The sequence below is a fragment of the Impatiens glandulifera genome, chromosome 1, assembly GCF_907164915.1.
Source record: "Impatiens glandulifera chromosome 1, dImpGla2.1, whole genome shotgun sequence".
Lineage (NCBI taxonomy): Eukaryota > Viridiplantae > Streptophyta > Magnoliopsida > Ericales > Balsaminaceae > Impatiens > Impatiens glandulifera.
In genome coordinates, this window is record NC_061862.1 from 159546228 (window position 1) to 159570541 (window position 24314).

The following is a 24314-nucleotide window of genomic DNA, read 5'->3' on the forward strand; positions in this document are numbered from 1 at the left end:
CATCAGCTTTTTTTTTTTTTTTTTATAATTGGCACAACAACATGAATAACTAATGCAAGTAATAGTAATAAATAATAATATCAGTACAAAAACAACAAGATTTATAAAACAATAAATATTAGTACCTTCCTTTCCAAATATAAGTGGTTTCCATGAATCAGTTCTTCAACCGCGCTGCAGCAAATCGAAAACAATAATAAAATTACCCTTTGTAGCTACATCTTTGATATTGAACAACAAGGGCTTTACCGAAAAAGATTAAAATTATTAGTACCTTCTTCAAAAGTTGATTTCGCGCCTCTCTGCGAAAAACTTTCCAGTGACAATCTTATCAGGAAGCAAAGCGAGCCAGACACCGGTATCTGCACCTTCTTCGGGAGTGGTGTGACCTGCCCAACCAGTCATGGCAGTTCTCACCCAGCCAGGGCAGTAGCAATTGACATGAATCTTTTGGCCTTCTGGCCTTTTCCCAAGCTCATTTGCCATTAGTCTTGTATAGCAATTTACTGCAAGTTTTGAGACAGCATAGTCTGTATTTGAATGAGGCCATCCACCTGTTCTCCATGTTCCATCCTTCACTTGTTCCAAAAACGTCGCTACAGTTTTATCAATAAGTTCCTCTGATAGCGTGTCGTTGTCTTCCAATTGTTCTCTAAGAGTAGCATCTTCAATTCTCTGCAATTTTTGTTGGAGTTTTAGAAATCAAGAATATGGAAAGCTAGTAATTGCAATTTGGTACTCACATTTCGCTTGCCATTAAGTCTTCCCAACCTAGAGCTTACATTCACGATTCGAGTTCCTGCTGCAGAAGATCTCATTATTGGAAGCATAGCTTTGATCATGTTTTTGGTTCCAAAATAATTGGTGACAATGACTTGTTCAGCATTTTCAAGAGAATTCTCTTTTCCATAGCTGAAATTCACACCAGCATTATTAACCTGAAATATTTAGCCAATATTATCTTCTCGGATGTTTAATTGTTCTATTTAGTCATTCATTTCATATGTTATACAAAACAAAACTATGATGAGAAGATGTTACCAGAATATCTATACCACCATAGTTCTCTTTCACCCATTCAGTGAACTGCTGAATTGATTCATCATCATTAATGTCGAGTTGATGGAAGAACACATTAAGACCCCCTTCTTGTAAAACCTTAACTGCTTCTTCACCAACAATAACGTCCCTCGATGTTAAAAGAACAGTCACTCCGTGTGTTGCTAGCGATCGTGTAATCTCAAACCCAATTCCTCTGTTTGCACCAGTCACCACAGCAATAGTTTCTGCAGACCACCATCTAGAAAAATAATTCAAATAAGTTTCTTTCTATCATCATACAATCAAATTACAGATACATCCTTCTGTTTCCTCCCTAAACAAACTTACAAGTACATCCTTTTGTTTCCTCTATCATAACTCTCGCCTTAATCGTATCACTTGAGTACACTCTGTATGGAAACACACTAAACTTACAATAATACGATATCTTCTATATGTGAGGTGATTTATGTGAACCTCCTTTAATCGATGAGTCATAATTTTGTGTTCTTGACAATACCTAACAATTTAGCTTAGATCTCTGGACTCACTGCGAGATAGTTAGCACAATAATCTTGCCTCTGAAGATAGACAAAGCAAAAAACTACATCTACACTCATTATTGCAATGCGCACTATAAATCCATATTTCTCTCCCACAAGCTTGACATTAATACGAACAGATTTCATTCATTCGTTTCAGCAACCAGCTAGGCATGCAAGATCGCAACAACAGATGATCGGAATAGAAATTGTAAAGAAGATGAACATCGATCTCAAGTAAGTGCAATGAATTGGCTGTTTCTATGCTTGATTATTACCTCTGATGATCGGAATAAGGAATCGTGCGGAATAATGAGATCTCTTGGCGCCTTTTCTCTCTTCGCTCCTTTGTCTTCTCTTTCTTGTCTTCCAATTCCTGCTCCTGCTCCTGTTCCTGCTCCTTCTCCTTGTCGTCTAGTTCAGGCTCCATTTCTCTATCTCTCTGGATCGATCCAATCTACCTTCTCCCTTTCCCTCTCTCTCTCTTTCTCTTTCTTTTCTCTCTCTCGGGCATGAATGTTGAGAGATAACTGAAACTACGATTTTCCCGCGAAGAAGAAGAGGAAATTTGACATTAGAATAAGCCACGTAGCTAGTATTGATTATTTGACCATTAAACTTATATAGGTTGTTAATAACATCCCTTAAATAAACTTCATTGATAATTAACCTTTAATTTGTAAATGGTGGAAATAATTTTATTTTATTTTTGTTAAATTGAAAACGGTGATTTCATTTTTTAAGATTGAATTGAGAGTCTTAATTAGGGTGTAAGCAAAACCGAAAAAATTGAATCGAATTGTTAAAAAATATCGAAATAATTATAAACCGATATAACCGAATTTTGATCGGTTTATAATTTTCTATCCTGACTATGTGTTAGCGATTTAGATATTAAAATACCGACGCATAAAGTTATTTTTGATATTTTGTAAGTATATGTTTTTCTAGATTAAAGATTAATGGTAAAAAGATAAAAAGGAGGTTAATTATTTTGGTTAAGTGAATCTTGTCGTATATTATTAAATTTTATTTTATTTTTTTAAACTCATTTTAATTTAATTAATATTTTAATATATTTGTTATTTATTATTTTTCATTTTCTACTCTATTATATTATATATAATATATTTGTTATTTTTTAAAAATTAAACGGATAAATCGATCGAACCGATATTATAACCGACCAAACTAAATAGATATTTGATCGTCAACCGATAGACGAAGATTTAAAAAAACTGACACCAAATATTGGGATGAATTTTTCGGTGAAAAAACCGATTCGAACCGAACGACTTATACTTATTTATGAGATTTTTTTTATAACATTTATTCGTTACGTTTGATTTTGATGAATTCCCGCGAAACACTTTTTATATTATATTCTTAATATATATATATATATATTATAATAAAATTATATAAAATATAAAATATAAAATATAAAAAAATATAAAGGTGATTTTATACATTTAATTTTGTTTATAGTGTTTGATGTGAGATCGAGGCATGAACTCAACTATTATTTTCGTCCCAAAGACAATCATAATCCGTCCTGCGGTTTTTTATTCGAACTGTCCCATTATAAACGGTTTTTCTCCGAAATCAAACGCTGATGGGCCAAGGACGGGATGGGGATGATAGTAAAAAAAATCATCAAAATAGAATGGGTCGAACTGATCCATCTCATTGTCATCCTTAAGTCCATCCCCGATTAAATACTAGAATAAAAGTCGTTAACTGAGCAGTTTAGATTAAAATATATATATATATATATTGATAAGCTTAGCACATAAATAAATATGATTAATGTTTTAAAATATCTATTAAAGAAAAGTAAAATAAAAGAAAAAATCTGATTCTATATATGTATATATTTTTTGCAATCTATAGTTCCTTTTAATGGTGTTAATAGATGATTGTAGATGAGACTTGAAACAAATTAAATCCTTCCGGGTTTATGTACTCCTCATAGATCTCAAACTAATTCTCAATTCCTCAAATTGCTTAATTTCCACGACATGGAAAAGCAACCGCCGGTTAGCCAGCCAAGAACGGTGTCAATGGACCATGTCCTAGCCGCATTGCAAGAGACAAACGAGGAAAGAGAAACTAGGATTCGTAGCCTTTTCAATTTCTTCGACAAGGCCAACGTTGGGTATTTGGACTACGGTCAGATCGAAGAAGGGCTTTCTGGGTTACAGATTCCAGCCGAGTATAAGTACGCCAAGGACTTGATTAGTGTTTGTGATGACAATAAAGATGGGAGGGTTGATTATCATGAATTTAGAAGGTATATGGATGATAAAGAGCTCGAACTTTATCAGATTTTTCAGGATATAGATGTTGAACACAATGGCTGCATTCTTCCTGAGGAGCTATGGGATGCACTTGTTAAGTCTGGTATACTATCAATTTTCATTCTTTTGTTCTACTTTGTTTGAATGAGATAAATATGTGCACTTCATTATTAGAGGATTGAGTGGGGTGAGAAATCAAGGCCTGCATGTATCCAATTGTTAGAGAGGTATATAGGATTTTGATTATACCAATCATGGCCCCTTTGATTAAGTTTTGTTGGATAGTACAGAGTGAAAGTTAGTCTCTCATGGCTTCTACCATGGGTATTGCATTCACTTTTTGACAATCAAAATAAACAGAAATGTTAGATTCCCATCAACTCAAAGAAATCCCATCTGGTGCGGATTCCTTCTTTCTCAATTGAAGCAGAAGTGTTGAGGAAGAAGCCCTTGCAACATGAGATGTATACATTTTGGGGAATCTTCACATTACTATGGTAGTGAATGGGTGACAAGTTTTCTCTTAGGATACGCTAACTTGTGTTTTGGTATAGGAATGTTGGGTTTTGAATGTTTGGATATTGTGAAGAGATTAAGAACATTTTCGCCTTTACAACCTGAGTAGAGATATCACTTGTAGTTGAGCTTATTGGTGTTAAAAAAAAAGTTATAAATTGAAAATAATTTTGAATCAAGTAAATTGAGTTGAGAGATGCAAATGATGCTTTTCCATGTGGAGAAAATACTTTGATTCAAGTAAATTGAGTTGAGAGATGTATATGTATTCCATCTACATTGGATATTCTTGGGAAGTATTTAGATCACTGTTTTAGCTTCATTTTATAATCAGATCAACTTATTCATGTTGTTTTTGTTTGAAATCCTTTTTTCTCAGCTCCTTCCAGTTATTTGTTTAGTATGTTCTCATTATTATTCACATAGATGGCAATCACTAATTGTATTGAATTTGCACTAGACTTGATTCCTTTTCTTGTTTACGCTATGATGGATGATTCTGATTTTGAATAATCATAGGGGCCACAAAATGTGAAACAATTTCTCACATAAATATTTTAAAAGTCCCATCTTACAAGTCTTAGCAGTTCGTGTTTTGCAGGTATAGAACTTGAAGACAAAGAACTGGCAAGTTTTGTTGATCACGTTGACAAAGACAACAACGGAATTATTACTTTCGAAGAATGGAGAGATTTTCTTCTTTTCTATCCACACGAAGCAACTATAGAGAACATTTATCGCTACTGGGAGAGAGTGTCTGTTGTCGATATAGGAGAGCAGGCAGTTATTCCCGAAGGCATAAGCAAGCATGTTAACACCAGTAGATATCTGATTGCAGGGGCAGTTGCAGGAACAGCTTCTCGCACTGCAACTGCTCCTCTCGATCGCTTAAAAGTTTATATGCAAGTACAGACTTCAGAAGCTCCTGTTTCACATGCTATTAAGAACATATGGAAGGAAGGTCGTGTTTTTGCATTTTTTCGTGGGAATGGGTTAAACGTAATTAAGGTTGCTCCTGAGAGTGCAATCAAGTTCTATGCTTATGAAATGTTGAAAGAAGTTATTGTAAATGCGAAAGGGGGAGAGAAGAATGATATTGGAACATCTGGTCGCCTTATTGCTGGTGGGATGGCGGGTGCAGTCGCCCAAACTTCTATCTATCCGATGGATCTGGTGAAGACTCGATTACAAACTTGTGTTTCGGAGAGTGGAAAAGTCCCTAGCTTGGCAAAACTATCGAAAGAAATATGGGTTCAAGAAGGTGCACGAGCTTTTTATAGAGGGCTTGTGCCATCACTTCTTGGTATTATACCATATGCAGGAATTGAATTAGCTGCTTATGAGTCATTGAAAGACATGTCCAGGAGATATCTCTTAAAGGATCAAGGTATGTGATCCTAAACTCTTTGCAGTTTGGTTAGAGGTGAATTGGCATTGGCATTCTAGGGGCCAATTTTATGTACTTGTTTTAGTTCAATAAGAATTCAAATTCTAAATCTAATTCCTTATTTTAAGTCCTTAAACAAACAACATAATTTGAATTGCCCTTCTAACCAAAACACCAGAAATAAAATCAAAGAAATCTCTTACGATTTACAATTATATGATTTTCCCAAACATTTGTTTTGTTTGAGTACATACATATATAAGAAATGTTATGATTTTGTACAGAAACTGGGCCATTAGCGCAGCTTGGGTGCGGAATGACTTCTGGAGCACTTGGAGCAACATGCGTTTATCCACTTCAAGTTATTAGGACAAGGTAAAATTTGTATAGTCATAGGAAGAGGGATTTGTTGATGATTTTTCTTATTTTGATGATAATAGATTGCAAGCACAGCGAATGAACTCTGATGAAGCATACACGGGGATGTGTGATGTATTCAGAAGAACCCTAAAAAATGAAGGGATTAAAGGTTTCTACAAAGGACTGTTGCCAAATCTACTAAAGGTTGTGCCAGCAGCAAGCATAACATACCTGGTGTATGAGACTATGAAAAAGAGTTTAGGTCTCGAGTAATAATGAGGCTTAAAACAATTGACTGACACTGCTGATAGAATGAATGAATGAATTTTTTCAAAATTCTAATGTGAGATTTGATGTCACACCTTCATGGAAGGCAGGGCCTTTCTGTAATAAGAAGCATTATTATATATTATTGTTCATAATTTTACCTCAAAGGTGTTATTAAAAGATGGATCAAATCCATCTTCTTTGAGATGTATGCTTTCTCATCATCATCATCTGTCACATTGGAATAATCAGAAATTGATATATTCATGTGTATAGTGATATTTCCTTACTGTGTTCTTCAAAATTGTTTCTGCTTTTGTCTATACTTATTGTATTAGTTGAATCAGATGTAGATTGATTGATTACAAGTCTAAACAAGAAAAAGAAAAAAAGGGATAGTCTATTCTAGAACAGACTATATTTTTTCAAAAAAAATATGTTTTCAAATTACAAAAATAATATGTATTTAACCCAATGGAATTTTATAACATGGACCCATTCAGAAAAGAAAAAACTGAAACCCTAAAAATCAATAACAGATAATAGAAGTAAAAACTTAGCAGTTGGCCTTTATTAAGGGGTCATACAAGTAACAAAAAAAAAACAAATGAAAATAAAATAAAATAAATGTTCAGCTAAAAAACCAAGCAAAACTTTTCCCAAGTTAGATAAGATAAAAAAAACTACAACAGACCAAACTCATGAAAAACTTGAAATCCTTTTTTTGCTTTGAGTAAAAAAAACTTAATTTAGTGCAGAACTAGCTATGCTCCAATGTCTCTCATATGGTATCTTCTTCTTCCCTCAGCCATTGGAGTTCGGCCACTAGAAGAGCTTCTCACTCGCTCACCGCTTTCCGGCAGCAGGCTTTCTTGCCGGAGGACCAGAATCCTCATCGTCAGACTGAATATCACCATATTCCCACATTCCCAATCTTCTAGTTTTGGCTTCTGTCTGAAACTTCTCCAGCTCTTCCAAAAGAGTCTGTCTATCCTTAGGTCCCCATCTCCTCTTCTTCTCCAACCTCGCTAGCCCATCCTGCATCAAAAAGGTCAAATTAGTCAATTACCCGTTTTTCGGATCAATAATAGAATATAGTTAAAAACAACAAACAACCTTCAACATGGAAGCATTGAGGCTGATATCAGAGCCTTTCTCAGTTAGAGTAACTATGAGCACATTTCCAGTTCCCTGTCCCTTAGCTTTTCCACCAGAATTATCCCTTTCCTCAATTGTAGCCTTGAATACTTTAGGACTGGCTAAAGTGTATTCGCTGAACCGAATAGCTGCTTCTTGACCATAGTCTTCCTCTAAACTTGGAACTTTAACAAATGCAAGACTGCATAGCTGAGCAAGAGGAGCAGCCGACGATAGAGAAGGATCAAGTGGTCGGATCTGGCTGTAAGTAACAATGTCCTGATTACCATAATCAATGTAGAACACTTCAAATTTGTCTGTTGTAGACTCAACTGCTCCACGAGGTCCATTCACAACCTTCAAAATTCCAAAAGAAAAAGTTAGTTTTTTTCAGAGCCAGGTGGGTCTTTTCCTGTTCCTGTAGGAGGCTAGCAGGTTATTACCATAGCTCGGTTCCAGGAATTATCTGCAGCGAATTGGGCAAGGACTAGGTCTCCTTTCTTTGGATTAAAGACACCAATGACTGGAGCTTCTAGAAGAGTCAGTGAAGCTAGCTGTTTTTGAATAGAAGCCACTTTCTGGTCTTCAGCAATCTGGACATAGAATTTTCCACCACCCAGGACTTCCACAACAGTTATCTATCAAAGTAAAGAGATGATACACATATAACATATGTTGAATAAACGGGGAGAATATTAAAAGAAAAAAGAAAATTAAGAAAACAAAACAAATACCTCCATCTCTTCTTTCTGTCTTTTATCAGAAACTGCTCCATCTGTGGAAACTTCAAGTCCTTCGACGTAATTCTCCCATATCTATTAACCAAACATGTTGATTTTCAAAATAAGTATAAAATACAACTACTTGAGTCATTTAATTTAATTGATCAATCAAATCATCAACAAAAATATCAAATTACCCTTGGAGCTTGTTTGATTTGGGGTCATTTGAAAAAAAACACAAATCTAGGTTATGAAATCAACCCTTGTTTGATGAAAAAATGGGTTTTTTTTGGATTATTTAGCTTAAATGTCCTTTTATATTTAAAATTTATATAAAAAAATTTAACATCAGACAAGCTCTTACTTTCAATTTCTGCCTTTTAGCAGACTGTTCAGCCTGGACCAGAAGGTGAGCATCTGAAATCCTATCAAGTCCAAAGCTAGTTTGAAGCTTAGCCAATCCAGCTTCCAGAAGTGCAACAGCAATGTTAGTCTTGGACTCCCACATAGACCCCAAGAATGTTCCAGTTCTATCAACAGTTTCCACCTCAATCTGAACCGAAAAAGAGAAACTATCTAATAACAGAATGATAAAAGTAACCAAATGGAGATTGAACCCAAAATAATAGTTTTTACCTCCACTTCCCTCTGCATTATCTTTCGCCTCATAAATGCGATAGCTTCTTCAGAGAATGGCTCACCACGTCCAGGACACCTCACACCAGAAAGAGAAAGAGCAATGCTGCATGTCTCTTTTGGAATCAGAAGTTTAAAACGATGCCCACTAAGAACATATTCCACAACAGCCGGCATTCTTCTGCTCCTTTGAAGGAAGGGCAAAAGATCTTTGGTTTTCTTTGCTGATGCCTGAAAACAATATTTTTTAAGAACAAAAATATATAAGCCATTATTTTGAATAGGGTTTGGATAGGATATATTAAATTATTAACCAACCGTTGTCAAGTCGTTTATGTGCAATGCTGGAGAATCCTTGGAAGAATGGATCCCCTTTTTGCCAGAAGTAGCGCGGGATTCAGCAGCTAGAAGGGCTTCATAGTAGTTTGATCTTTCTTCAAAATCTCTATGCCTAATGACAGTACCATATCCACGGCTCACAATTAGCTCAGCAACATTAATACCCGATGGTAGCTGGCTGCCTGCAGCGGGTGTAGCTGTCGCAGTGGAATCTTCACCTTCATTCTTAACTGGAGATGTCAAGAAAACTGATCCAAAATCCATAACCCTTGAATCGGCAGCGCCAGCAGGAGCACCATCTGTTGGGCCAATCTTTCTGGAATATTCCATTGCAACATGGACCTGAAACGAAACATGTTAACATTATTCACTTAGGGGTTGTTTGTTTTGTAGAAGAAGTGATCATACATTAAGAACAAAATATCTTAAAGCAAACAAAACTTTTAATGTCCATAATAAGAAGCTGGGAGATCTTAATACCTGACGCCCAATTAAACGGGTTCGCAGAAGTTCCTTAGCTTCACGAGCATAAGGAGCAGGTTTTTCCTCTCTCCGAGGATTTCCTATTTTTGGACATCTAATACTAGAAAGATTGACTCGACGCTCTGCCGATGGACTACCGAATGGAGCAGATTCATCAACAACCACGATACAATCCCCACTTACAATTTCAACAACCTGAATTCAGCATGTATCGTTAGTAGCCAAAAAAAATAGTTACAGAAAAATATCCATCAAGAACACAATAATCACAACCTTTCCAGTGAAGTTCAGGTCATGGATTGCCTTTGAATTGGTAGCCGGAGGTTGATAATCTAACCAAATTCTCAAACGAGTTTTCTTTGCTTGGAGCTCTGCAGATTTTAGACGCCTTTTAGCTTCCTCCTCCATCATGTTTGCGCTCCATTCAACATATTTAGCCAGTCCCTGTATAATCCAGTAATATCAGTAATTACAACTTTGCATAAAACACCATCCAACAATTAGCATAAGTGAGCACATACGTTCTCAACAAGCTCCAAGGCTAAATCCTTTGCAGATTCGCCATCTGGATAATATACTGAACCAATTAAATTGCTGAATTTATCAACTCCTTCCAGAACAATTCGAACCTATAAGATGGATCCCATGATTAGATCAAAAGTCATATAATAGTAATAAATAAGACAAACAAGTGAAAACTCACATCTCTGCTCAGAACACGGAGCTCTGTAAAATGTTTAGCTTCCCTTGCAAATCGATCTGGAGCAACTTCAGTAGAGGAACCTCCTGACGTGACTGCAAGTCTCTGTGCTGATGTTAATGGACCCTGATGGTTAGAATCCCCATTTGCTTCTTCAGATACAATTGCAGCCACAGGAGCAGTTTCAGCTGCAGCTCTTCTTCCCATTGAAGGTGACTGATTTGAATGCACATGAAAAGCAGAGAGCAAAAAAGAGATAACAACCATCAGCATAGAAAAAGAATAAAAAATAAACACACCATAGATAATTAAAATATTTGGATTTCCGCACCTGAATTCCAGCAACAAACACTTGAACAAACTGAAACTCTGGGAGAAGATATACACGCAAAGTACTTCCATCACGAACTTGTTCCACAACTGCTTCCAAGGGCTTACCCTTGTTAGAATCTAGGAGAGCCCTAGCATCCAAGTTACTGGAATCACCAACAGATGATGGAGGAAGATTCCTGATGGACTTATCAGAAGCACCCGGTTCCTGTAGCATTCAAATCATGGGGAGAATTATTCACAGAAAAATTATCATTATGCGAGAACTATGATTCCTAGCGACATATTTTACACTGCTGCACAAAGTTAATCCATACTAGCAAATGTAGATATATCATATTCTAAGTTTCCATGAATTAAATATAAAATTTTGTTCCAGTAGTGTCTATTATTCTACATTTGAATGTATACTTTTCCCTAAGCAGAAAAGTCATCAGAATTAACCATTTCTTTATGCATCCAACACAATCCATACTTCACTTATGAACTATCACTGTCTTCAGTCAAAAAAAATAACTCTTTAATTCAATAGGCAAGTGAAACACATTAAGTAAGGTATTTATAGGAGAGAGAGCATGCACTTACCCTAGTCCAGATACCGAGACCCTGTTGCTTGGCCTGCTCTTCTAGGCGCTGGAGCTCTGGTAAGAAAGGGCTACCTTCTTTTGTTTGACCTCTCTGCTCCTTAACCTGAAAGCAGCAACACATTCAGTTAACAAAAGACAAAACGTATCGTAATTCTGTATCTGAATTGCATATGGGTATTAATATCTAACCGATGCCCAGCCTTCAGCAACAACTGCGGAAGCAACATTTTTATCACCGATAAAAACTGAAGCAAAATCCCTTCCAATGGATGGTACAGAGTAATCCACTTTGAAGGTAATTTCCTGTTCAAAGGAAATAGACACAAAGAAGATGTTAGATTAGTCAATGATTGCAATAAACCATAGACCGAAAAAAAGAAAAACTATATAATTTGTCTTCCCCACCTTCCCAATACACAATTTCCTTAAAAACTCTCTACTCTCCCAAGCAAACGGCTCATCAACACCACTTCTACGTGCCTGCACAAATGACCAACAACGAAAAGAGAAGAAATGTTAGAAGTATTAATAGAGAAATCAAAGATCAAGACAGATTGCTTTCACTTGCCAGCTTCGGTGCCTTAATGGAAGACAAGGTGAGAGTCCTTTCAGGAGGGATAGCATTATTAGAACTCCCCATAATCAACAAACTATCACCAGATTGAACAGCTTTTACTTTGCCTCTAATCCATCCTGAGTATGCAGCTGTTGATGCCATCTCAACAGCTAAATTATCTGAAAAAAAAGAACCAACCAACAATCAAAACTTTATCAAATTTCTTCACATAATTCCAGATCATGCAACAACCCTTTCTTCCAAAGATCCTACATAACATAAATCGATCATCTTTATCTGCTACATAATTAAGCAAGCTACATAAATCTCGCGAAACCCACATCAGCAGATAGAATTGCATGCATATCCAGTACAGAAGAAACACGATCAACTATCTAAATTCAGTTCAATCGCATAAGATCTGTTTAAACATATAGATCTGAAAGTAATACCTGATTAAAACAGCTAAAAATCAATTTTTTATCTCTAAATCAGTTAAAGCGAGAAGATACAGAATGGTATCAGCTCGATCCGATCAAGATACCCACTAGAATTATCGAAATTATATTCACAGAAAGAAGTCAGTTCAGTTCAGATCAGAATCAGATTCAGATTCTTCAGCCTTCACTTACTAACAGCAGATTACTAATACATTCATATACATATAGATTGATGAGAATAGAGAATAGAGAAAGAGAGAGAAGATGAATACCGATGATATTTTTCTCTGCAATGTGAATCAGACGGCGGATCAGAGATAGAGAGAGAGCCTAAGAACTCAATATATGTGTTATATCTCTCTCTATATATATAGATGACCTATGGGCTACATGTCTGCAAATATACGCATTTATCAATTATAGAATAGAAATAGAAAGTTGTATTCTTTTTCAAGAAAATTTTACTTTAAATAAAAACCTCAATTTTATCGAAATTTTACCCCTACACAAATTGTTACTAACCAACATCAAAATTATATTGTTTATGTTATTGTACTTAAATTCATTTTCAAATAATATTTGAGAGGAGTATGTGTTTTTTTCAATAAAGTTATAAGATGAAATTAGTAAAAATTAGTTTTATTTGGGTGTTCAAAAATAATAATAATTTTTTACTTTAATAAAAAAAAAAATCATCTTTTTCTCTATAGAAATAAAAAAATAAAATAAAAAAGTATTTTTTCTGATCAATTTGGTTTGACTGAATTGTGTAACTAAACACTTTCACAGTGCGTGTAAGAAAATGGCATTTGATAGCCAATGAAAATCTTCCACGTCACAATTATGACGTTGCTAAGAGACGCTTACTAAGCTACAGATGGATGGCAAATTGGTAATTAATATGTTGATTATTATGTGAATGTTATCTTTTATTTTTTTAACTGATCTTTAATATGATTTGAATTTTTATTTACAGTTTTATTTTATTTTGTTTATAATATTTTTTCTTTTTTATTTATTTTGGTTTAAATTGAAGAATTGAAAATTTCCAATTGACATTATCAATTCAAGCTATTAAACCGGTTTGTTACAATAATATTTCCCACTTTAATTCATTAAAATATAATAAATTTTATACATATAATGTGTATTAGAAATTTCCAAACCTTAATATAACAAATTTAACCAATTTGGTTACCTTATTTTTATTTAACACGACATTGCACAACAAATTTAACCGGTTTGGTTACCTTATTTTTATTTAACACGACATTGCACAATCAATTTTCACTTTCACAATCGAACCCGTGACATTTAATTTTTTTATATATAGTCAAGTTTGTGACTTGAGGTACCTTAGTGGATTCAATTTAAATTATTATTATATATCAATTTTGTTTAGTTGTAAAGATCTAAATAAAGTTAATTGACATTGAAACTAAGTCAAAAAAAAAAAAAAGCATAACATTACATATTGAGAATTTGAATTATCAAACAAAGCCCAAAAAGGGGTAGACCATTGACTAGAACAGTACAGCCTTACAGACAAGAGAATCCCACCATTTTAAGCATCCTAGGATTACTGCAATAAGAAGTTGAGAACATAAGACAATAGAAAGACAGGTTTCCCATTTAGAACATATCTTTAGACAAAAATTACTTTTTTAGTTTCTAGGCAAACAAAATCTTTAGTGAACTTATGGCAGTTTCACGTGCATTGCCCATTTGAATTCAATAAGGTAAAAAAAACCTCAAAAAGGTGTTCCAGATCAGACCAATCCAGAATTGGAAATTGAAAGAAACTAAATAAATGCCAACAAAACCTGAACCAATCTATTGTCGATTAAGGATGATTTGGGATAGGGTCGTTTGGACCAAGATCGTCGATTGGTGGCCTTTGCTTATGGTAATCTGTGACAGATTGATATGCCACTGCAAGAGCAAGAGCCTGCATATTGTATTAAAAATAATTAACCATTTATATAAAAGTAATTGTTATTAATTAATTAACTTAACAATGTTAGTTATAATTAATTACGATGTGATCATGATCTGGAGGAGCGAAGATGCCGGTTGGCACGACAGATCGTCTGCGAGTGTGGTGTGAAGGTGGATTAAATATCTGGGTGAATCCTGAAGGGATGATGGCAACAGGTATGCCTACTAGGTTTCCTACGCAAACCCTTTCCCAATCGGTTACATTTCCAACGAATGCATCCACGGTTAAACCCTTTTTTACCTCTCTGATGAGTTTCCCGCGCACTCTTTGAGCCTGTAAATAATTATTTTGTACGTGAAAATGTATTTAAAATTACTAATTTCTTCAAAGTAGTAGTCTTAGTTATTTCTAAAACTGATAGACTGGATATGTATAAGATTAAATTTAAACCTACCTGGATGTAATCCACTGCAGATATCATTCGAGCACGACCCAACTCAGTGGGCCATTGGTCTTGAGCTTCGTAATCGTTGTCTTGTCCAGAACGCTGCCATTCATCGAAGTGGACTAGCATGTCTACATCCATGGTGAAATTCAAGATTCCTTGCACATTCTTCACAGTGTAATTTAGTTTGAATGGGACCATATTGACGCCCAGTGACCGAAGCACGTGGACTACCTGGATTTTAAGGATAAATTTTAATGTCTGCCTTGTTTGACGTGGGTTATCTAAAATTAATTTCAAATAATCCACTATCCAATATTCAACAATTTACTCATCGATCAAATCAATCATTGAAATCATCAACCATGTACCCTCAATTTAGAAAAACAATAATAATAATAAATCAATATATATTTATATAATTTATACCCTCAACGTATTTTTACCTAAGGAGGCTCCAATCATCGGCATCAAACAAGGTTATATGGAAATAACAACATGGTTATTCAAATAACCCTAGATTAAACATGGTCTTAGGCTTGGTGTATGTGAGTCAAAGAAAAGAACATCGCAGTTTTTGGAAAGTTCTATTTTGTCACAATCACATTTGAAAAAAGTGAAAATTATTTTTGACATTTCTTTATGAAAAGTGCGAGTGATTTAGATGAAACTTTGTTAAGTGAAAACTGTATGAAAAAAGAAATTTATATCAATTTTTTGCCAAATGGATTTTATTTTTTGCCACTTTGAGAAAATTATATACCAAAGGCTCGAATCATTACCTCCTCCTCCGCATCATCGAGATATCCAACTGTAAGCTTAGTGACATCAACCTCAAAAGGATTAGATAACGGAATGTCTCTTGACGAGAGATCCTCCGGGTCTTTTCCTCTAATAGCATCCAGAACAATCGCGCAGTCTGAAGCACTCCTACAGAAAGGACCAAGTTTATCCTGTTTAAAGAAATGTCACAAATGAATGTAATGAATTCTCCACCCCAAAAGAAAAAAAGTTAACACAAAAACATGAAGCAAGTCAAAAAAGGAAAAGTAGGATACCCTACCAAACTTTCTGATATACTCATTACACCAGTTCTGCCCACAGTACCAAATGTTGGACGGAACGCACTCACACCACAACGAGATGCAGGGTAGGTTATGGAACCCGCCGTTTCAGAACCAATAGCAAACGGAACCATACCTTCATTGGCAAAATATTAAAACAAATCATTGATTTTCCATTCAGATTTAGATAAATATACTTTTATGTCAAATCAAAACAATAGAGACAGCAATAACTTTTCTTAAGCAAGCTTCCATTTGCTATGATCGACTGAAATTTATACCAGCTGAAGTGCAGGCAGCAGGACCTGCTGATGACCCTGTGGTAAATTCTTCAATATTCCATGGGTTTCTCGTTCTTCCACCAAACCAGATGTCATCATAGGCCAATGAACCAGTCACAAGCTTTGCAACAAGAACTGCACCAGCGGACTTCAGCCTGCATATCATGCAAGTTCAAATATTTAAAGAAACTGAACTTCATTGCCAATATGCATTTCTATTTGATTACTCTCTTCAAGCAGGAAAAATACTAGCACCTCTTGTATACCCACGCCTCAGTATCCAATACTTGATTTTTGAAGGATTTTGAGCCCCACGTCGTCTTGTATTCCGGTACAGCTATTATGTCCTTCAACCCATAAGGAATCCCGTGAAGAGGACCTGTAAATGAGAACCATATTGAAGAGAAAACTAAAATATGGCAACTCCCTCTTCTTTCTGAAACGAGAAAATCCAGAAATTTCTATTTTTCTGTAATAAAACACTAGATACATTCAAGGGCCAATTTATCTGCTTACTCTTCTGAAAGATGTTGAAATTTTATTTGAAAAAAGGGTTAACTTTGTATTAAAAGAGAGACAGAACCCGAGAGTGAATTCATTTACAGTCAAAGGAACATAAAAATGGAAAGATAATAACAAAGTGGAAATGTTAGATTCCGATCACATCAAAATAATCCTATCGTGTGCAAATTTCTCCTTTTATTGATTGAAGCAAACATGTGGAGGAAGTAGCGATAATATGTTAGTTAATTCCTAATTGTGCCTAAATGAGATGAGGTTTTACCCAAATCCACTCCTTTGGAGAGTAGCTCATCGGCTTCTTTTGCTTGCTTGTACGCCAATTCTTCTGTAAAAGTCACCACAGCTTCAAGAACTGGATTGTACCTATAGATTGGTTACGGTCATCTCTAGCATAGGCACACAAACGTACTAAAAGACTACAGAAATCTGTTCATTATTTACCGCTTTAATCTCCTCAAGAAAATTTCTGTCAGCTCCCTGGAAGTAATTTTCTTCGTCCTAATAAGTTGCCCAAGTTCAAGAATCTAATGAACGTACAAATTTTATTCGTGATCATTAAATGACAAATAATTAAGACTCATGGAAATGATAAGCATTCAACTCACACTCATGAAGACTATATCTTCTTCACTATTTGGCCTCTGGACACCATGAGCAAGAGGATAAGTGAACCTGACAGCCGCATTTTTTGAGTTATTACTGCTCCAATGAGCGTTAAAAACCAGAGGAGACGGATTGTGCAACCCTCCGTTCTCAGAAGCAACTAACTTCCTACTGGTTCTGGTAATTGGTTTGTTGAGTTCTTTCACGCCTTTCACAATCTCCAGAATCTAAAGAAATTAAACTACCACAAATTTACTACTGAAAACTATCTCAAGTCAAAATAAGATCAAACCATAGGTTTCTTATACCTTCGAATCATTGAAGAAGCTAGCATCAAGTAAACTGAATGCACATTTACAAAGCCGTGGTGTTTTTTTATGGGAAAAAGTGCTAACTGGGAGCTCCAACTTCCCACTGTCCTGATCATTTCACCCAAGAAGATTGTCAATGCCTAAACAGTAGCAAAACCACATATGAGTTAACTCTACACTGCAGTGAAGTTTGGCAAACGCAATTACCTGCAAGAAAGCATATGGGAATGAACCCGAATAATGGCAGGCATCATTTGCAACATTTTCCTATATGTACTCATCTGAGTTGCAATTATGTTAGGGCAATAATAGTCGAATATTTTTTTTTAAGTCTGCCACTTAGGAAAACAAAATCCAAATCGTAAGGGACTCAGATACAAAATTGAGGAATATGACGCAGGGACACAAAAATGAGAGTGGTATGGAAGGAAAGTAAAACAAGAGAAGTTCGCCACAAAAACTTTTGCTAATCGTCTATGATGCCATATTTTGCAATTCAATAATTATATCATTCATTTCCTATTCTTCCTATTCTTCTGAATTTGTTTCATTCTTCCCGACTGTAACATCTTCCAGAAGATAAGCTAAATATCCTGCTCTTTATTGACACACCAGCAGCTTGATTTTATTTCATTATATTGTACTAGCTAGCATTTAGACAGACTTGATAAGTGCTTCATTAAGTATTTTCAGTAAACATTTGTTGGCGTTTGGCTCCAGTACTACTAAACAAGCCAAGTTCAACACTATAAACCTCTTTTCAAGCTGAATATATTCTATTCTAGGTCTTTCATCAAAACCTAAGAGTGCTCTCAACTTTTTCTAAGTCGTCATTATTTTAGCAAGCTAATCTAAATCAATTATGAGCTTAATTTCAAGAGAGGAAGAACTCCATCAAATCGAACTTTACACTCCTTAATACGAGAAAAACATTGATTCTAGTGACCGGCAGCCAGTTCTACTTCATTCAACACTAGAATACTCTTTTCAAGCTGATTAAAGACTATTGAAGGTCTTTCATCAAAACCTAAGAGTACTCTCAACTTCATATTTACGTCATTATTTTAGCAAACTAATCTAAATCACTTATATAACAGAAGATGGAAACCTATGAGCTTAATTTCAAGAGAACAAGAGCTCCATCAATTCGAGCTTTACACTCCTTAATACGAGAGAAAAACATTGATTACAGTGATCGGAAGCCAGTTCTACTTCATTTAACACAACTGATTTCCAAACTTAGGTTAAAACATTCAACGTGAACATTGATTTTCAGCTAGATTATGCATTAATAGTGTATAAATGCGCAGAGAAAGAGTGAGTACCGTATTTCCACTTCCGGAGTCGCCAGTTTCGCATGCGGAACAAGTAAGAGCATAAACAATGACGATAATCGCTGCAGAGAGTAGATGTGTCCGACGGAGGTTACTTGGACAAGTGTAGGCGTCCATCGTTGGACACGATCAAGGTGAAATTGGTGGGAAAAGCGAAATCCAGAAATGTATTTTACTTCTCCTGCATCAGAGATTTCAGGGGGAATGTGAAGTTGATTTTCGATTGCTGGAGCCTAGATGAAAACAGAGAGAATCGAGTAGAACTGAAATCTGCTATGGCAATAAATCAATGAGTTTAATACAAATGTAGTAAGCTAATCCTAACGGTCCATTTAATTAAAACAGGTCAAATTGTAAAATTTGGAAAGGATTGAAATTTATGGTTTTTCTTTCAAATCTCACCTTATTTAGGGTTTTTATGGGTTAAAGTAAAAAAAAAAAAAATGTTAATTCATTCTTTTTGTAATATTTATATCACTTGTTTAAATAGATTTTAATCACTAATTTTCGTAAACAAGTTAAATTAGTTTAACAATAAAGAACCTAAAAATGACTGAAAAAAATGACCCCCAATAAAAGTAGGAGGGATTCCTGTTACGGAATTTTCTTGTTCCCTTCACAAGAAGGGGTTGGAGAATCAGTTGTTTGAAGTATGTCCCAAAGGCTGGGTCTTTAAAATCAGTGTATTTTAAAAATAAAAAATATATGTGGATCTCACATAAATTTTTAAAATACACTAATTTTGAAGAATTGTCCAGTATTTATGACATAATTCGAAACAAACAACTGATATGAAAACAAAAGAATTCGAATCCATTTCATTGACAATTTTGTTATTAGTAAATAGTAAGTATTTGAATAGAAGGTAGTAAGTAGTAACACTTTAAATTAAATAGAAGAGAACAAAAATAAAAATAAAATAATCAATTTGACAATTTGGTCCAAATAAATAAAATATTAATTTATTTATAAACAAGTTCTCACTTATTTTTTTTTTCAAAAATAAAAAAATAATCAGATCGTTGACCCTAATCGCGGCGGCATCGCCCCGTCTCTCGCCGTCTGCTTCTCTTTTCTCCATTGACGGTTTGCGATGGTTGAAAAAGCAGAGGATTGGGGATGAATCCAGCGACGATCGATTCTACGTTAGATCAGGCGGAGCAAATCCAGTTGACAAAAAGATATATATATAGAGAGAGAGAGAGAGCAAGCATCGTTTAATTATTGTAAGACTCTGAAGAACTTAGAGAGAGCAAATCCTTACTGTGATTATCTCAGTGTTCGCCGGAAAATGTCTCCGTCGTTCGTCTTCTCCGTCGCCTCCAATCCTCTCAAATTCTCTTTCTATTGTTGTGACTCCTCAAAGCAGGAAAATGCTAGTTTTATCGCCGGCTTTTAACAGTTCCATTTTTCTTTGCTTAAAAACAGAAATTAAAAAAATATATATATATTGTCCTACTTTTTTAAGTTTAAACAAAACAAAAAAAAAAAAAATATTATTATTATATATATTGGTGTGTTTGGGTTGAATTCACAAAATCATATATAAACGATTAAAATAATAATGATATTGAATGAGCGAAAAATCTAATAGTCTCGTATAGTTAAATATAAATAATATTACTAACATAGTCATGTCATGATTTAAAATTTATGCGACTAAAATTGATAATAGGAATACAGTTTTTGTAACTCATTTTATTGTAAGTTCGTTTATTTTTATCGCAATGATTCATCGAATGTCATCAGGTAATAATACGCAATGTCATCATGAAAGAGATACTAAATTCTTATAATAAAAAAATGACTGTGTTTGTTTTGATTCAATAAAATAATGAAAATTATAAATTATTGACTTAAAGAAATATATAAAAAAAAATTTCTTCCTTTATATAAAAAAAAATTTCTTCCTTTATGAATTTATCATTAAAAAAGTGATTGAATTTCAAATTTCACCATTTATATATATATATATATATAAAAGTGATTGAATTTCAAATTTCACCATTTATATATATATATATATGAGAAAGTATAAAAACATAAATGAGTATAACATTACCAATGTTAATAAAGACGAAAAAAACAGCTCTAACATTTATAAAAATTTGGTACGAGAATAAATTTCAATCTAAAATAGACTACAATCTTTCATTTTAATCTTAGAAATGATAAGAATTTAGTGAAATAATGAATTTTGATTTTTTTAATTAAGGCAGATCAATAGTGTTTGGGGTTAGTAAATTAAAGTATTAATATTTTTTAATTAAAAATAAATTATATAATATTTAGTGGATTACTAGGATATTTTATTATTATAAAATAAATTAAATAAACTGTCATGTTATTGGTGTGGACTATTTATTTATATAAAAAAAAATCTTGTATGTGACCCTACCCTCCCCTAGAATTAATTTTTTTTTTTTTTTTTTAAGAACTTTCTTTCAAGAATTACCATTTCTTTCAAGAATTACCATGGATCTTCTTTACTATGCTCTTAACGAGAAATAATGTAATTTGATTTGTAATTCCACAGAGCCTTAAACGGAAAATTTTAGAAATGACCCAAATAATAGACCTAAATGTGCGGAAAGTGTGAGAATATAAATTAAATAGCGCTGGTAACCCTCTTTTTTGTAAATGATAATTATATACTTGCGTAACGCAACCGAAATCCTATAAAATCATAATTTTTTTTTTTCATTTTTGATTCATTTTCTCTCTCATCTCGGTCTTCTCCGCCGTAAACCTTAATGGCGGAGAAGACTTTCTCTTCTTTTTATCGGCGAAGAACAAATCGAAGAGCCATCATTCCACTATATTCAATGGCGTAGAGCGGCAAAAAACTTCCAACGGCGAACTGCGGCTCCAAAGGCGAACGACGACGGCCAAAAATAAAATTTCCACTATATTCGTTTATATTTTGTGTTGATTTCGTTTACATATGATTGATTGTTTGTGTTTATTTCATTTATAGAACGTCATTGATTCGCTCTGATTCGTTGAATGCAGTTTGGTTGATTGGTTGATTTGTATATGACTGTTGATGGGCTCTTAGGTTGGTTGCCTCACGCGGTTGTATTGCGTCACGCGGATGCGTCAAGGAAACTATCTCCTCTAAGGACAGATGCGGCGGCCTTCTTCCAATTGCCGCGAACCATCGCTCATCCTCTGATGATCAGTTGTCGTCGGTGGTATGCCAGTCCCTGGCTTACGCCAACACTTTGTTTTTACGGTCGGCCTAGTTCAGGTGATTGTGGAAGATAACGAGCCAAAGGAGAAACTGTTGAATCGATTCACGAGGGAGGTCATGAGGGCCGGCATCATCCAGGAATGCAAACACAGAAGGTTCTTTGAGAATAAGCCGGATGAAGTTAAACGCAGGACCCGCGACGCCGCCAAGCGCAATCGCCGAAGGTGGTTGGTGGTTTCGTTCGCCTCTTTTCTCTAACTAACTAACTAACTGAATCTACACTATATATGATAGCTTTTTCTAGAATTCATAGCCTGGGGTTAGAGATAGCCAAACTAGAGATAGAAATCCTTAACTTAGTCATTCTCAACTTCTATAATCTTCTTTTTTTCATATGATTAATTAATTACTCTGAATTTGATGGACAAATATGCATACATAGTTAGTTGGTTCCTCATTAAGATCCAAATCTTCTTTGTTTTGTTTGTTTGCAATTGCAATTGCAATAGAAATGCTCTCCATTTTGCTTAAACCTTGGTTTATCAATTGACACCAACAATTGTTAGTCCTTGAAATGGAATACAAAAAATCACTTTATTATAGTATTGTCTTGAGTGTGTAATGAGCTCTAAAATGGGTTTGTATGTAGAATTCTATTTAGAAATTAAAAGTATTTATTAGAGTTGTTTAGAACACTACTACTTTTAATGAATTTCATTTTGTGATTTGCCCTTTTTGAAACCCTTCTCTCTTTTTCATATCAGATTGATGTTGGTGCACACATCTATCTATTGGAGGATATTTTAATGATTGATATGCAAATGGTCATTTAAATGAATGATGTTTCTTACTTAATAATTGTGCAGACGAACGATGTTTAGGGGTCCAGCAGCACAGGAAAGATAAGAAGGCATCAACGGTACCACCCCGAAAGCCCAGAAAGATACAAGAGATGATGATAACTGGGAAGTTCCTGAAAACCTTCCCCAGACACTGTTGTTATGTATGTAAGAATGTATGTATGAGCCTAAAAGGCTATCCATTTTATCCATGTAATTTTGGCTTTGGCTTGTAGATGAATTATGGAAAGAGTGATTAGAGTTTTATTGGAGATAAGTATGCCAAATTAATTCAAGCAATGTTCTTGTTTCTTCAAATGCTGATTATTATTAATAAAAAGTTTTTGAGTTATATATCAACCTATAGTTAAAAAATTAAGGGCAAATTACCTGAGCGGCCCTCGAACTATCTTGATCGCTCACTTTTGGCCCTCAAACTAATTTTTGAAACAAATCGCCCCTTCAACTTTTATAAAGGTCACCAGTGGCCCTTCCGTCAACTTTTTAGTTAAACATAACGGTTTAAGTTTAAAATATTATTTTTTTATATATTATCTTTAATTTTATATTTTATATTTTATATTTATATATATAATTATTAAATCGCTTATATATAATATTATATATATATATTATTATTAATTTTTATATAATTATTAAATTTTTTATATAATAAATAAATAATATATATATATTATTTATTTTTATCTATATATATATATAATTTATATATATTATCTTTAACTAATTTTTATATAATATATATTTTAAAAAATAATTTAAGTGTTAAAAGTGTTTGAGTAGTTAGAAGGTTATAATTACTTTTAATAAATTATTTTTAATATATATAAAACAAAGTTTAAAAATAAATTATATGGATTATCCCTAATCATTAATTATATATATACATTATATATATATATAGATAAAAATAAATAATATATATTATTTATTTATTATATAAAAGATTTAATAATGGCATAAAATTTAATAATAATATATATATATATATAATATTATATATAAGCAATTTAATAATTATATATATAAATATAAAATATAAGATTAAAGATAATATATAAAAAAATAATATTTTAAACTTAAACCGTTAGGTTTAACCAAAAAGTTGACGGAAGGGCCACTGGTGACCTTTATAAAAGTTGAAGGGGCGATTTGTTTCAAAAATTAATTTGAGGGCCAAAAGTGAGCGATTGAGATAGTTTGAGGGCCTCCCAAGTAATTTGCCCAAAAATTAAACAATCTTTATTTGCAAAAGAAAATTAATTCAACTAAAAGAAATACTAATAAATAAAAAAGAGTGTTATATTTTACTATCTATCAGGAAGAAGCTAGCAATTCAGATTGATTAGCAAAGCCAAAAGATGATGTCTTCCTGCTTCTCGCCTTGACCGTACTTTTCTTTTCATTTTCGAAGCTCGT

At 33.9% G+C, this 24314-nt stretch overlaps 4 protein-coding genes and 1 long non-coding RNA gene across 5 annotated transcripts; 2 read left to right on the top strand and 3 right to left on the bottom strand.

Annotated features, from left to right (window-relative positions):
- Window positions 1-279: 279 nt before the first annotated feature.
- Window positions 280-2083, bottom strand: LOC124920452 (carbonyl reductase [NADPH] 1-like). The gene is made up of 4 exons (XM_047460944.1): window positions 1862-2083; window positions 1042-1300; window positions 744-938; window positions 280-675 (listed from the first exon to the last, which is right to left on the bottom strand). The coding sequence occupies exons 1-4, from the start codon at window positions 2011-2013 to the stop codon at window positions 280-282; spliced, it is 1002 nt and encodes a 333-aa protein (XP_047316900.1). The 5' UTR covers window positions 2014-2083.
- A 1416-nt stretch (window positions 2084-3499) lies between these two features.
- LOC124918661 (calcium-dependent mitochondrial ATP-magnesium/phosphate carrier protein 3-like) lies at window positions 3500-6624 on the top strand. The gene is made up of 4 exons (XM_047458701.1): window positions 3500-3986; window positions 5001-5786; window positions 6071-6161; window positions 6227-6624. Exons 1-4 carry the CDS (start codon window positions 3605-3607, stop codon window positions 6417-6419), a joined length of 1452 nt encoding a protein of 483 aa, XP_047314657.1. The 5' UTR covers window positions 3500-3604; the 3' UTR covers window positions 6420-6624.
- A 332-nt stretch (window positions 6625-6956) lies between these two features.
- On the bottom strand, window positions 6957-12732 carry LOC124920454 (ribonuclease TUDOR 1). The gene is made up of 17 exons (XM_047460946.1): window positions 12616-12732; window positions 11916-12082; window positions 11753-11827; window positions 11537-11650; window positions 11346-11450; window positions 10762-10968; window positions 10434-10646; window positions 10252-10359; window positions 10004-10174; window positions 9728-9925; window positions 9227-9589; window positions 8909-9139; window positions 8637-8825; window positions 8285-8365; window positions 7994-8188; window positions 7530-7907; window positions 6957-7451 (listed from the first exon to the last, which is right to left on the bottom strand). The coding sequence occupies exons 2-17, from the start codon at window positions 12063-12065 to the stop codon at window positions 7260-7262; spliced, it is 2970 nt and encodes a 989-aa protein (XP_047316902.1). The 5' UTR covers window positions 12066-12082; window positions 12616-12732; the 3' UTR covers window positions 6957-7259.
- A 971-nt stretch (window positions 12733-13703) lies between these two features.
- On the bottom strand, window positions 13704-19066 carry LOC124920455 (glutamyl-tRNA(Gln) amidotransferase subunit A). The gene is given in 13 exon segments (XM_047460947.1): window positions 13704-14291; window positions 14382-14615; window positions 14737-14961; window positions 15510-15717; window positions 15753-15927; window positions 16073-16227; window positions 16328-16451; window positions 16857-16957; window positions 17036-17118; window positions 17200-17424; window positions 17506-17611; window positions 17716-17789; window positions 18834-19066. Coding segments are annotated over 13 exon segments (1941 nt in total). The 5' UTR covers window positions 18960-19066; the 3' UTR covers window positions 13704-14186.
- Window positions 19067-22095: 3029 nt separating this feature from the next.
- On the top strand, window positions 22096-23192 carry LOC124918662. Its single transcript, XR_007097503.1, has 2 exons — window positions 22096-22259; window positions 22902-23192. It is a non-coding gene; the product is annotated as an uncharacterized LOC124918662 (long non-coding RNA).
- The last annotated feature ends 1122 nt before the right edge of the window (window positions 23193-24314 follow it).

What these genes read in the sequence shown, in the direction of transcription:
- LOC124920454 (XM_047460946.1), bottom strand. Translation starts at nt 12,065, where the DNA reads ATGGCATCAACAGCTGCATACTCAGGATGGATTAGAGGCAAAGTAAAA. An exon ending in GTCTCGGTATCTGGACTAGG is followed by an intron (nt 10,969 to 11,345) that starts GTAAGTGCATGC and finishes TGAATGCTACAG; the next exon opens with GAACCGGGTGCTTCTGATAA. An exon ending in CTAAAAGGCAGAAATTGAAA is followed by an intron (nt 8,366 to 8,636) that starts GTAAGAGCTTGT and finishes TTTGGTTAATAG; the next exon opens with ATATGGGAGAATTACGTCGA.
- LOC124920452 (XM_047460944.1), bottom strand. Translation starts at nt 2,013, where the DNA reads ATGGAGCCTGAACTAGACGACAAGGAGAAGGAGCAGGAACAGGAGCAG. An exon ending in ATGGTGGTATAGATATTCTG is followed by an intron (nt 939 to 1,041) that starts GTAACATCTTCT and finishes TAAATATTTCAG; the next exon opens with GTTAATAATGCTGGTGTGAA. An exon ending in GACTTAATGGCAAGCGAAAT is followed by an intron (nt 676 to 743) that starts GTGAGTACCAAA and finishes CAAAAATTGCAG; the next exon opens with AGAATTGAAGATGCTACTCT.
- LOC124918661 (XM_047458701.1), top strand. Translation starts at nt 3,605, where the DNA reads ATGGAAAAGCAACCGCCGGTTAGCCAGCCAAGAACGGTGTCAATGGAC. An exon ending in GGATGCACTTGTTAAGTCTG is followed by an intron (nt 3,987 to 5,000) that starts GTATACTATCAA and finishes CGTGTTTTGCAG; the next exon opens with GTATAGAACTTGAAGACAAA. An exon ending in ATATCTCTTAAAGGATCAAG is followed by an intron (nt 5,787 to 6,070) that starts GTATGTGATCCT and finishes GATTTTGTACAG; the next exon opens with AAACTGGGCCATTAGCGCAG.